This window comes from Pezoporus occidentalis, unplaced genomic scaffold, assembly GCF_034315485.1.
Source record: "Pezoporus occidentalis ecotype Australia unplaced genomic scaffold, CSIRO_AGI_Poc_V1 ctg55, whole genome shotgun sequence".
Classification (NCBI taxonomy): domain Eukaryota; kingdom Metazoa; phylum Chordata; class Aves; order Psittaciformes; family Psittacidae; genus Pezoporus; species Pezoporus occidentalis.
In genome coordinates, this window is record NW_026915888.1 from 4,315,608 (window position 1) to 4,329,516 (window position 13,909).

A 13,909-nucleotide genomic window follows, 5' to 3' on the forward strand; every position below is an offset into this window, starting at 1 on the left:
AGCATGTTTTGAATCACAAGCTGCAGAAACAGTTGGACAATACTCCAAAATCACAGGTTTAGACAACCTCCAGACACTAAATGATGGTCTGAAGCCCAAGATTTATTAAGCTGCCAAACTTTTCAACAACCTGAATAGAGTTTAGTGTGTGTATGTGTACAAAACCACATATATTATGTATAAAACTGCCAGCTAGTACATACTGCTATCAAAGAATCATTTGTCTTGTTTTGAAATGTAAAACCATGAGCTCCCTGAACAGCCACACACTAACCCACTGAAGTGCATTATTTCTACCCAGAAATGAAGCACACAAATGTAAATCTAAAATATTTTCCAAAGCCTTAAAATAACTGAAGATGCATTTTTGCCCCTCCCTTGCCCTTATAACCCTACCTACCCAACCCTATAAGACATATTTAACCTAGGACAGCCAATGTGATAAACATTATTCAGCTATATTGGGTGATTCCCACCCCATCCAAATAAGTGACTGGAGTACAGACATATAAATGGAATATCCAGTAAGTATTCACTGTTTAGAAGACCAGTCAAATGACCAGGCTGCCAACTTGAGGCTTGAGAAGAACAGCACAGACTGCACCAATGGTACTTGGAAAACCCAGTTATGGAGGGATCTCCAGCAGTACCAGTGCCAAGAGGCCTTCACCACCACAGCAAAGCTACCTGAGCACCCAGCAAAACAACCCACTGATTTCTGGGAAGCTTTCTGCCCATTCATGGCAAGATGTTTATAAATGCTAAGGACCTGTTAGCTGAAAATGTAGCATGACCAACTTCTTAACGGGTTAGACGGGTTCTTACGTACAGCCCACTTACACCCAGTTGCCTAAAAAGTGTTGACATGAGCTCGTGGATCTTGCTACTCCGTCTAAGTAAGCAGTAACTACACAGGAATAACAAAGGAGAGGTTTAGTGCAAGGGTAAATGCATGGAAGATTCATGTTACTCATATGCTTGAGCAGACACATGCATCTAAGAAAGTCTTATTATCCCCATAAAGAACTCGAGTATCTTGTGGTTATGTTCATTTGAATAATGTGCTTGTAAGATGCTTGTCTGTTCTATTTCTTCATTTATATTGTACCCAGCAACACCTGCACTTTTCTTACGACCCTTCTGAGGGTGAATTTTCTCTTTGCTCAGAGAGGCTGTGGCTGCCCCATCCCTGGCAGTGTTCAAGGCCAGGTTGGACACAGGGGCTTGGAGCAAGCTGCTCTAGTGGAAGGTGTTCCTGCCCGTGGCAGGGGTTGGAATTGGATGAGCTTTAAGCTCCCTTCCAAGCCAAACCATTCCATGATTCTCTGATTTGTTTATAAGTAAAATCAAAGGGATTTTGGGGGTGAAAAGCAGGCTAAATATATTTTTAAGATCATACTGAGATTCAAGTATGTGCAATTCCATATACGCAGCGAGATGTTTATCACAGCATAATGTGATACATACAGTTTTGTTTGATGTGTAAACTCAAGTTATGCAACAGAATCGAAAACCCATCCATGTGAATATTTGCCACTGTTTTGTAAGGCTGAAATGATACAAGTGTGCCTGAGGGGCTCATGGGAGGCTTGGAAGTTCCTGCCAACTCCTCAACTTGTTTGTACTTCCATTTAAGAAAAACAAGTACATCATCAATCTAAAGGCTCTGGGGCTTGGAGATGAAGACCTCCTGGAGTTACTGCATTCGAATGCAGTATGGGTAAAGACATACAATTGTGTTCTAGTCTTTCACGGAAATAAGGCTTTGAAAGCGCAATTATTGATACGGAGCCAAATTTCTTAGTTACAAATGAAAAATGTTCATCTAAAGAACAGACCTGTAGAAAAGTCATTTGCAGATCTCAAAAATTACAAGTTTGAGCGACTCACATCTCTTCATCTGCATGCACAAACCTGAAACTACTGAACAGGAAGCCAAAATCTGATGCAGACAGCTTCAGTTAACTGTAAAATTGACCTTGATCCTAGATTTCAGACAATCAAAATGAAGGTTTCAATTCTGTTGCACAAACAACACTACACAGCGCAGAAACAATTTCATTTCTTTTTCCAAATGGATCATTAAGATGGAGGAAAACAAACCAAAAGACACCACAACAAGCCGAACAGAAGGAAGTTATATATGCCCCATCCCTGGCAGTGTTCAAGGCCAGGCTGGACACAGGGGCTTGGAGCAAGCTGCTCTAGTGGAAGGTGTCCCTGCCTGTGGCAGGGGTTGGAACTGGGAGAGCTTTTTAAGGTCCCTTCCAACGCAAAGCAGTCTGTGATAATGATTCAGTGAACTTACAACTCTACCTTGGACACGTTTCTAGCATACCTAAAACATTCAGTGAGAGTTTTCAGGGTGGTGGTGGGTGGATGAGCGTGGGAAGGAGTTGTTTGGGTGAAAGATCACCAAGATGCACATCACAAAGTAGCACTGCATAAGGTTCCTCTGGGATATCACATACTGCGGAACTATCGTTTGAATGATGCATTAAGAGAGATCAGGCACCTCTGATCATTAAAACCCAAGTGCATTTTTCCCCTGATGCCATCGTGTCCCTCTTGTCACACCCAACCCTTCAGTATCGCAACACTTCCCCAGCAGCACTGCCCCTCTGGCTTTCCCTGCGCTTCAGAAGCCTCTTGGAACTCATGTGGTGTTATCAATTATTCAGTATTTGTCATGTTTAGCTCCGAGGTGGCTGTATTTTACTGATGAATGGTACATAACAAGTTACGACCAGAGGGTTTTAGGGGGAACCTGTAGCACACTGGAGAAGAGATGGCGATTCTCTCAGTCTATATATTTTATTGAAAACAAATGTTACTTTGATAAACAATTCATGTACAGAAACTGTGACTAGAAGGCATTTTGGGAATTAATATTTAGTACAACAGGACTGCAGTAAATGTGTTGGGTACCAACACAGGCAGCTGTAAAGCTGCATGGTTCCGACCCACTGCTCAAACAGCAGGGGACCCCTGCCTTAAAGCAAATCAGATGCCACTGCGCTTGTCAGTGACCACATCAATTATGGCAACTCCACCACGCAGAGACTGTTTTACTCCAGAGCCATAACCCTAAGAACTTCAACCAATACCAGCACACAGATGGGCCCTCACCTGGCATCTGCTCATCACCCAAGAAAAATCTTATTGTAAAGACATGCTGACAGTTTATAAATGCTCTGGCAAATCATTACATTGAAATAAACCAGGAATAGACACATAAACACGAAAAAGGAGAAGTCTGAAATGTAATGGTTTTCTGAACAGAGAAGAGATTCGAGAGCCCTGATTCTGAATTGCAAAAGGAACACAAATATTAAGACTGCTGTCTCAGAGCATGCCAAAGGGATGAGCGTTGCCCCCATTTTAAAGACAGAAAAACAGAGACATGAATAAAACGTCGTCACTTGAATCACTTCTTAAATCACTGTCAGTGAAACTGTGATGCTACAAAAGGGTTTTGGCTGTATGTGCAATCGTATTGATTCAATTTAGCCCCCACAAATGGCAAATCCACAGTGACAGCATCACCTCCGCTGGAACCTGCAGGGTCAACTTGTTTTGCATGGCTCTGACCAGCAACCTCAGAGATTCACACCCACAGAGTACTTCCAGTGACTCATTCCAAGCACAGAGAGAACCCCTTGGCAGGGCTTAGAAACGTGGAATCACCGGAGGGGCAAGGCTGAGAGACCCCTCAGGTTTGTTACACTGCGGGAAGAAGTGGCCTTTTAAAATCAGAGCTGAAGGACACAAACACTAAAATGGCTCCAAAGTGAACGGCAGGAGAATGTGACAGTGCACTGGGGCTGATCCCGAATCCATCTCTGTGGGAGAGGGGACAGACGGAGTGTTTGCTCTCCAGACGGGAGGCAGAAAGGCATCACCTAACGCAATCTGCTATTGCACCCTCAAAATATTATATGGAAAGTAATATAAGGATGCACATTCCTGTGCAAAGTGTTTATCCCCAGTGCGTCTCCAATAAAGCCTGCTGTCCATCACCTCGGCAATCCCAAATTCCCTCTTTCACTCCTCTACAAGGCAGAATTACTGCACAGCACGGGTTTGAGAAAAGCAAGGAAAATGATGCGCAGTGCAAGAAAAAAGATGCCCAAGGATTCTAGAAAATTCAGCTTTTCCTGAAACGTGGTAACAAAGTTCAACAAGAAAACATAAATCAGATGAGTTTTTCCATTCGTAACCTTGTCTTTTTAGCCAGATTTTAATCAGGTTCAGATAGAAATGTTTAACTGATCAAGAATGCTGCGAACCTGGCAGGACCATCACTCCCATACAATAAACAGACTGAACACCATGCAATCTGCCAGACTTTGCTCTCCATCCCAGAAAGCTTCAACTATGTGGTCTCTGGTAAAATGAATTATTGTAATGCCTGGTGCAGGAACAGTCACAATACGGAGTATTTTTGTACAAACACCTCCCACAAAAACTTCTTGTTACAGATAACTTAATATCTAAAGCACCTTCCCTGCATTTGACTTACTTAAAAACGCGAAGCAACCTGCCAAAACCAAAACCCCCTGCAAGTGACAGATTGATCTGTGATCTTGGCATGAATTTGCTACCCAGTGATTCACCTCCTGAGTACAAACCCCAGCATCACCGTGTCAAGTCTTACTTACTCGTTAATAATCAGGTCTGGGGCAAAGCACAGGAGATTCCCGTTTGACTGTTTGTATGATCTCCATCCTAAGGCAAAAGCCATTAGGAACATCCAGGAGTACTGCAGAAGGGTCATTTGGTCATCCAGATGTAAGTTTCGGAAACCTGGAAAACAGAAATTGAGGTGTGAGAGTAAAGAAGAAGAAATAAACTCCTGTAACTTGGCAAAGGACCGCAGTTACCATCAGTACAGCTCCTGACTTACCAATGGAGGCTACCACTTTCAGAAGGGTATTTCTGTACCTGCAGTAACAACATTTCCTGCCATATTACGACCATCTGAGTCAGCCACGTATTTCAGATGAGATTTTGGTGGAAGACAAAAAGAAATTAAGAACAGTAAGAGATGCTTATGGCAAAGTTTGTGCTGGATGAAAAAAGTGCATTTTAAAAGGGGTGCAAGATTTCAGGGCTGTTTTCCAGCTACTAAGGTTCCATTCAGACACTCAGCACGCCATCAACGAGTCCTCTCCCTGTTCAAAACTTTGCAGAGGTAGGGCTTAAGCGTTTAAGGACTCCAGTTCTGTCTTCTGGACAGCGAGAATACACACGAGATCTGGAAGGTCTGAATAGAAAGCTCCTGGATCACACAACCTTGAGCTGGTTTGAACGCGTAACTGTCAACCATACAAAACAGAAGGGCAAGAGAAAGCAACAGGAAGAGTAACTCTTGAACTCAGCACTGTATTGTATATTCAGCATCTACCAAAGCGAAGCACACGTGCGCCCTGGGATCTTATAACCATGACGTAAGTTATGTTCTGGATGGAAAGAGTACCAGATTGGGTCCTCTGATATGTACTACAGGTAGTAAAAGGAGACATAAACATATTAGAAAATGATCAGAATATATGTCTGTGCTTATCTGGAACTGATGGGCAGTTAGCTGGTTTGCAAAAGCCAACAACTGTATTTCATGTACACCATAATTCATTGGGCCATCTTCCAAAAATCACAGTATTTTTGACTTTCTGTACGTGCAGCCCACTAGGCATTAATGGGTTTAATATCAATAATTAACAGCTCTACACTGAACTTACAAAATACGTACTGCATTAGTTACCATCAGTAACTGCTTTTGATCTTACAATGCAGCACGAGCAGAGACAATTAATCAGGGAGGAAATGCGTAAAATCTGAAAACTGGTCCCTTAAATAGTCTTAAAATGCAGACAGCTTTTAACGAGCAGCACTAGCTCCTATTAGATCCTGCCTACATTTAGCAAGACACGATCGTGCCATACTGAATCATCACTGAAGTCTGAATTCAGCTGATTTTATTTAATTTTATTAAGCATCTGGCATCTAAAGAGCTCTCAGCAGCGCTGCTGCCTGGAGATGTGCGAATGGATGGCATGCAGTAGTTTCATATATAACAAAACTTGGTATGTCTAACCAAGAAAAGCTTCTGCCTTTGCAGAGAGCATCAAGTATGATTTACTACTTCTAAAACAGAGGCAAAGTGTTTCAAAGTTATTTCACGATTTTGAAATCCCAGCTAAAGGGTTTGGCAGGCAATGCTGGCTCGCTGTTAGCATGCCTGAAGGTGTACAACAGCAGCAGTATATACAAACTAAATACTCACGAAGAACCACCTTAACAAACAAAAGAAGCAGATAAAAAGGGGATAGGAATAGCTCCTATTAGTGTGATTATTAAAGAGACGGTTGGCATTTACATTCAGAGCATATGCTCCAACCTGAAGGGTTTCTCTAATTAGGGAAACTGTTCGAAGAGATGATGAACACAGAACTGTTGTATAAAAACAGCATCTAAATCTGTATTTGTGAGTACCAGATGGTCTCCTGAAGACTTGGCCCAGAAGAAAGTGCATGCATGTGAACTTCTTCTAATGCAGGCTAACTCATCCTAATCCCCCACTGCAGAGAAGCCCTGAAGGGCTAAAAATCCCTCTATTCCCAGCTCTGCTGGATACATATATTTGAATTTACCAGTGTTTCTTCCCTATTGTTAATTTATTTCCCTGCCTCAAAGGAGGCACCATTATGACTCATGAATTCCATTATTGGGCATTTTTTTTGGCAGCCCTGCTAAGTGATGTTATTCTTGGGCACCATCCGCATTACGGAGGTGGTTTTGCTGGGGTTTTGAAAGCAGGTAGGTAGGTAGCGGTACCGAGTAGAAGTGGAAGGGAAGAAAACACTTGTCTTTGTCTGGAATAAAGAGACCCTCAGCTTCACCTTCGGCCCTGGTAGCATGGGATGCCACGTCCAAGGCTGGGATTTAACATCACTTCTTCTGCAAGGCACTTGCTAAGTGTGTCTTAAGGTGGGAGCCAAAACAGCCACAAACCTTTCCCGTTTCCCTGGTGACAGTCAGCTTAATCGTGTGGCTACAGTGCTTGAGACACAATGAATGTCCTGACTTCCACCCTGGAACTGGACATTCAAATGCCTATTCACAGTCAACAAAAATCTACAGATATAGTGAAGGGCAGTAAAAAAAGAACCATCCATGAGTGCAGACCCAGACCAGGCAGTGCAGCAACTGCAGCCTGAGTCCAGAGAACCTCATTGCTAAAAATATTCAAGAAATAATTCTCTCTGCAGTGGAGCCACAGCTCTTTGCATTACTTTAAAACCCAAATCTCCATTTAAATACAAATTTTAGCACTCAGTGGCCAAAGGGTTCCATTAAAATGAACTAATTTATAATTGTAATAAGATTTTTGAAGCTGTTTTTTTATGCTTTTCCACTCCAGAAGCATGAGACGCACAAACAAGCCCAGGTATCACTAAAGCTTCACCTGTGAAGGCTTTGATGGATACCAAATGCAAAGGCAGATTTTAAGCAAAATACAAACACTGCACTTTGTGATCACAGAATCAACCAGGCTGGAAAAAACCTTTAAGACACCAAGTCCAACTGCTGCCCAGCACTGCCAAGGCCACCACTAACCCATGGCACTGAGGGCCACATCTACACATCTTTCACCCCCAGGGACGGTGACTCCAGCCCTGCCCTGGGCAGCCTGAGCACCCTCTGGGGCAGGAATTGTTCCTCAGCTCCATCTAAACCTGCCCTGGTGCAGCTTGAGGCTGTTTCCTCTTGTCCCATCCCTTGTTCCTTGGGAGCAGAGCCCAGCCCCTCCTGTCAGGCAGTTGTAGGGAGTGATCAGCTCCCTCCCTGAGCCTTCTCTGCTCCAGACTGAACCCCCCAGGTCCCTCAGCCGCTCCCCATCACACTTGGGCTCCAGGCCCTGCACCAGCTCCGGTGCCCTTCTCTGGCCCTGCTCCAGCACCTCAATGTCTCTCTTGTAGTGAGCGGATGAGAACTGAACACAGGATTTGAGGTACAGGATTTGAGGTGCAGCCTCCCCAGTGCCAAGTACAGGGGGAAATGTATTTTTGCATTACCTGGTATTGCCTTTGCCCACTTCACTGCAGCCACGACCTGCCGCCCTCCCAGCATGTTGAGAGTGGAGAGGATGCGCCAGCTGGAGTCGGGCAGCGTGCTGTCATAGCCCGAGTACAGCACCTCTGGCTCGATCACCTCCAGCAGTGACACCAGGGTTGGGGTCAGCTGCGGCAGCGACGCCGGGACGATGCTCTTGTTTCCAGGTGTTTCCGAAGCATCCCGCGCTCCCGCTGCACCCGTCTGCTGGATTCCTTTTATCTTCTTCTTGGTTTTTCGAGCTAGGGAAGTTTTGGTAAGGCACAGGTTAGCTCATGGGAAGTGACCACAGGGCAATAAAAACAGCACAGAGCAAATGCTGCTGCTGCTATCCTGCAACTGCAGATCGGGCAATTGAATATCCTAAGCCACCTCTTCATAAAACTGTAAATCATTTCATATTAGCTCTAATTAAAGTTCCTGTGGAAACATTTTGTCTTGTCACATAAACGTGATGTTTCAGTGAAACTCACATTCATGTCCATGTTTCAGAAAGCTAAATAACATCTGCGGGCATGCTCAAGGCTCATCCTAAAAGAAGAGCCCTGGTTCTACCATTTCTATTGCAAATTTGCAGAGTACCAGTGAAAGTCCAGGTGACAGCACGACACCCGTCTGGAAGTATTTGCAGGACTGTGCACCTTGTAAGTTCCTTGAAGTATTAAGTATAGAAAGCATGCAGAAGAAAGGAAAAAAGCATGTAATGAATGTAAGAAGTTACTCAATCTCTCAAGCCAGGGAAAACAGTGTTTTTCAGTGCTGGGCAGGAGCAGGTTCTTCTCTTGCCAACTCTCTTGCATGTAAATTATTGCTGCGTAATTAAACTATAAAACTCACTCGCCAAATAAATAAACCACCACACAGAGATGTTAACTGTAAACTACACAAAGTTGGAGCAACAATTTTATTAGTGTATTGTCAATAACGGGATCTCCTACTTGGCTGTGAGCAATCCCGGGTGTATCCGCTACCCTGAGCGTGCTGCGAACACAGAGCAGGATGCATCCCAGTTCTCTTCCTGTGTCTCAGTTAATTGGTTTCTGTTCTGGAACTCCTGAGATCAGTCAGCAGCACTGACACAGAAGCATCATGTCCTGTGGTTTCACATTCAAAGTGTCTCCTGACCTGTTCAAAATCTCCAGTCATCAGAAATGCCCCAACTCTGTAGCTTAACAACGTACAAATCCCCATCTTGAGCCCATTTCTCCCACTATCTAGAACAGGGACTTCAAAACTAACTGTCAGAGACATAAAATTCTCCATGGCCCTTGCACAAACCGCATTTTCCCAAAGGCCACATTTGCCAGGACTGCCATGGGGGAACAGCGATGGTTATTCCTTGGAGCAAAATGCTTCTCATTGCTCCCATCAGATTTTTAAATGGCTGCTCCAAAACGCTTTCAACATTCTGGCATTTTCTGCCCCATTATCCTTGTTCTCAAAAGCAAGCAAACAGCTTTGACTTAAATTTCCAGGCACATGCCTTCAGCTTAATGCAGACACCTGGTATGGAGTATTTCCAGCCCAGAAAGTCTGCTAAAATGATAATCAACAAGAAATCTATCTGATAAGACAAGGTATTATGCAAGAATTTTTATTAGGCTAATAGACCTGACAGGTATTTAATTGTAACTCGCAAAAAAAAGAAGCTTGAGATAATGTGCTGCTTTACAGTTTCTTTTCAGATCTAACACCGCCACACATTTAAAACCAGCTCCTCAGGGCAAATCACAGCAGATTAATCCCTACAGGGAAACTCGGCATGGGAATAAAAGCATCCAAGATTTTCTGTGAAACATCCCCACCGCTGTGCTGGGGATCAGGCACAGACACCACGCACCTCACTTCTAAAATGGGGTTTAGAGTGGCAAACCCACGGCAGGGCAATGGGCCTGGGTAGAAAGGAGAGAACAAACTCAAAGTGAAGATGGCAGAGCAAACCCATAAGCTGCCAACAGTTTAACCATAAACTGCAGCCTGAAAGGCCAAAGAAAATTACAGACAGAATCACAGAATCCTAAGGGTTGGAAGGGACCTCAAAAGATCATCTAGTCCAACCCTCCTGCAAGAGCAGGGTGACCTAGAGTACATCACACAGGAACTTGTCCAGGCGGGCCTCTCCAATGTAGGAGACTCCACAACCCCCCTGGGCAACCTGTTCCAGTGCTCTGTCACCCTCACAGTAAAGAAATTTTTCCTGATGTTCACATGGAAGCTCCTGTGCTCCAGTTTACACCCACTGCCCCTTGTCCTGTCACTGGACATCACTGAAAAAACCTAGCTCCATCATCCTGACCCTCACCCTTTACATATTTGTAAACGCTGATGAGGTCACCCCTCAGTCTCCTCTTCTGCAAGCTAAAGAGTCCCAGCCCCCTCAGCCTCTCCTAAGAGAGATGTTCCTTTCCCTTAATCATCTTTGCAGCTCTGCGCTGGACTCTTTCAAGCAATTTTACGACTTTTTACAGGCGTAAAACCTAACAACAAATCTTGTCTTCAAACACACTGCAAGGAGGACGGGTGCCAAGGAATACCCAGGGTCAATTAACGAGGGAAGTGGAAATGAGAATTCAAAGAAACAGAAGCTGCAGCACAAAATACCATTATTCTCTGTGTAAATCTCTAGTACCTGCAGCTTGGCAGTTGTATGTTCTTCCAGTCCCCTACACCCAAACCCCCATGCAACAGCAACAAGCACGTCCCAGGAAAGGATGATAAACAGGGCCAGAGGTACGACTGAAGAGAAAACAGACTACGAGAGAAAGTGGTCAAGTGACGTGTTTCTAGTGCAGAAGGACCCACTTTTGCCTCAGCGCAACAGCAGGTCAGAATTAAAACGCTGCATGACAGATTTTGTGTATGTGTTTAGTTCTTTATAAACAAGTTAGCCTTCTACCCTATACCTAACAGTGAAACTCGCTGTAGGTATTCAAAAGTGAGAGCTATTCCCAATGTGCCTGGACAGATTCCTGGAAGAAATCTTCCAGCAAGCAGGGGCAAGCGCAAGAGCCGTGCTGGGACAGTCTGATCTCTCACCATTCCTTAACTGGTTTGCTGATAACCATTATTCAGGCACTGAGGATACATCTGACGACTTGCCAAAATGAGATTACGGTCTAAAACGTGTACACATTTAAACTGGCTTTTAAAGAGCAGTAATTCCTGAACAGTGACCCTGAAAGAGACAAGATGAAAGGAACTTCTCTTTAGTCTCTTCCGTGCTTTATGCTGCCTTCCAGTTTTTTTTTCCTAAGAGTTCTTCTGGAAGTACAACCAATTCACCATCTGTTCAGCTCCGTCCACTAAATCCTTGTTTCCATGCTCGTTTTTCACTGTTTCACACTACTGTGGGTTCTTCCGTTTCTGCGTTGCTGAGTTTCTAGATCCTTTTCCCTCTCGGTCACAAAAGCTCCGCTCTGCCTTTTCCAACAACTTATGTAACGACATCCACCCTCCAAAAAGTCAGTGTTCTCTGGGATCCTCAGTGCCAAAATTCAGGCACACAGACTATAGCTGGAAGGGCTCCAGACTCCATGTGGAAAAGTGGCAGCTATCAGACGTCATTCAATTCCCATTTTCTCTGGTGGAGAAAGGAACTCAAGGAACTCATCCCAGAGCCCGAGAGAGCTCTGTAGGGGTCCGCTTTAAAATGAATTCCAATAAACTGATGCAGGAACAGAAGGGCTTGCTATTGGAGTAATATACATTATAAAGTGCTCTGTTTATATAGACAAATGAATCTATAAGAATGACAAATGAAGACATACTAATATTCTCTCTATATTTTCTATATATATCATATACATGATAGAGATACATCTGTGAATCTATAGACATGAATATATGGAATTTGAAAACAAACACGGTGAAAAAAAAACAGAAACAACTCTTAAACCAAAATGTCTTCTTTCCCACCCCAAAATGAAAATCATATGTATCATCCATCTCTTTAATATAATTCACCACTTACACTTTACTAAAGGATATTATCACTGCCTGAATGAAGCTCTGTTCATATTTCTATCCCACAAATACAATTCTGACATTTTTATTTTATCTGACAATTTTGATTATACCAGTACCACCATGATAACTCTGCTGGTAAGAACTGTATTAATCTCTACGGCTCAAGGAAAAAAAAATCACACATAAAACAGAGCTGACACTAATAAAAATGTTTTATGCCATTTTACAACTCTGCTAAATCTCTAGTTGATGGTCTTCAGTTTCTCATAAGCCACATTCAGGACTTGGCAGAGAACAAATACATATAAATTTATTTATTTAGCCTATCTTTTCTAGAGAGATTGAAGAAGGATCCCCAGCATGAACAAACCCTCTGCTCTTCAGTCTGAAGACCTAAGCCCCACTCCAAGCTTAGGTCTGTGCCTCTGGGCTTTCCCTCTCCGCCATGGTTTCGATGCCAGGTCACTCTCCTGAGTCAGGACAAGCCGGCATCACACTTTCCTACAGGTGATCTGGAGTTCTGCTGTCTCACAGCCAGTGAGAAGGCAACAAGATATACGTGCTGACAGGAATGACAAATAACCCTGCTCTGCGGGTATGACTCACTTCTGCTGAGCAGCCCCAGCGCGAGCGGCTGAGTGCGAGAGCAGAGGACAGGAGAAACGGCAGCGCAAAAACCTCCTGCTTTTCACTGAGCTCCTCACACACGCCGCAAGCCCGGTACTTACTTGTAGCCTGTTAAAGTGCTGCCCAGGTAACTGCTGCATGAGCAGCATCACCTTTTGGTGTCTAAGACCCAACCCTAAGAGCAGGATTTGAACATAAGGTACCTTCGAGGTTCATTCCCGCCTGGAGACACTTCCGGTAGCGGCACGCTGGGCAGTTTTTCCTCCGGATTTTGTCGATGATGCAGTCGTTCCTGCCGGCACACAGGTAGTTGTGCTGCCCTGTTCACAAGCACACGGAAAGAACCATCAGCTCGGAGCAGCACAGGAAGCCATTCCTTCTCCAGTCATGTCAAGCAGCTGGGGACTACAGTATACCTTTACTTGCCAAAGAAAAATCAATACCCATATGATTTCATGCATCTATCCACCAAACACATTTCTCATATTGAGACACCAAAGCCAATAATTTTAGGGAGAAATCCTGTTTTCTGTTTGAGAGCATCAGGCAAATTCTATTCTTAAATCAGTTTTTCTCTTTTTTTACTTTCATATCCTTACACGCTATTCTCTATAGTGATACTGTTTCCACTTTCCCCAAATGGATCCACAAGGATGTAAACAGTGCTCATAAACACATTTTGGAAGCGCAGATGTAACCACTTCTACAGACACACAGAGCAAGCTTTCAGCACGTTCAAAGCCATGAGACCTCCTCTTTAACTTAAAGAGTCTGACCTGGGCAAACCAAGTTCTGGGACATTTTCATGGGTTCGCAGGCTCAGAGCAAAACTGACCCCAGAAATATGGCAAACCTTGAAGTTCACAAATGAAACTGTGTTTCTTAGCTGATGGGAGCAGGCCAACAGAGCAGGAGCACCTAGTCTTCATTTTTTAAGTCATAGCAATAAATGTCTCAACAGAACTTACATAGAGGAAGGTACTACTAAACGGTACATCCTTCTCCCACATACTGATCAAGAAATATGCTGCTTTAGAGAGCAGAAAGCTGCAGCCTAGTCTGTTCACTGTACTGCAAAGTCCCGATAGTACAATACTGTGAGGAACAGACGCGTTTTCCCAATACTGAGTTATTAACAATGGAGTTAGTGTCTCCTCATAGAAGAGCCTGGTTAAGGAATCTGTTTCAAGTCAGCTGTGAA

General features: G+C 43.8%; 1 protein-coding gene across 1 annotated transcript in view; it reads right to left on the reverse strand.

Moving 5' to 3' along the window:
* The window catches only part of NR3C1 (nuclear receptor subfamily 3 group C member 1), a 62,477-nt gene that overhangs the window by 10,397 nt on the left and 38,171 nt on the right, over positions 1 to 13,909 (reverse strand). Inside the window, exons 4-6 of the mRNA XM_062638179.1 lie at positions 12,912 to 13,028; positions 8,079 to 8,357; positions 4,662 to 4,806 (exon numbers count right to left, since the gene is read on the reverse strand). Coding sequence (XP_062494163.1) covers positions 4,662 to 4,806; positions 8,079 to 8,357; positions 12,912 to 13,028 — 541 coding nt within the window. The remainder of the gene's footprint in view (positions 1 to 4,661; positions 4,807 to 8,078; positions 8,358 to 12,911; positions 13,029 to 13,909) is intronic.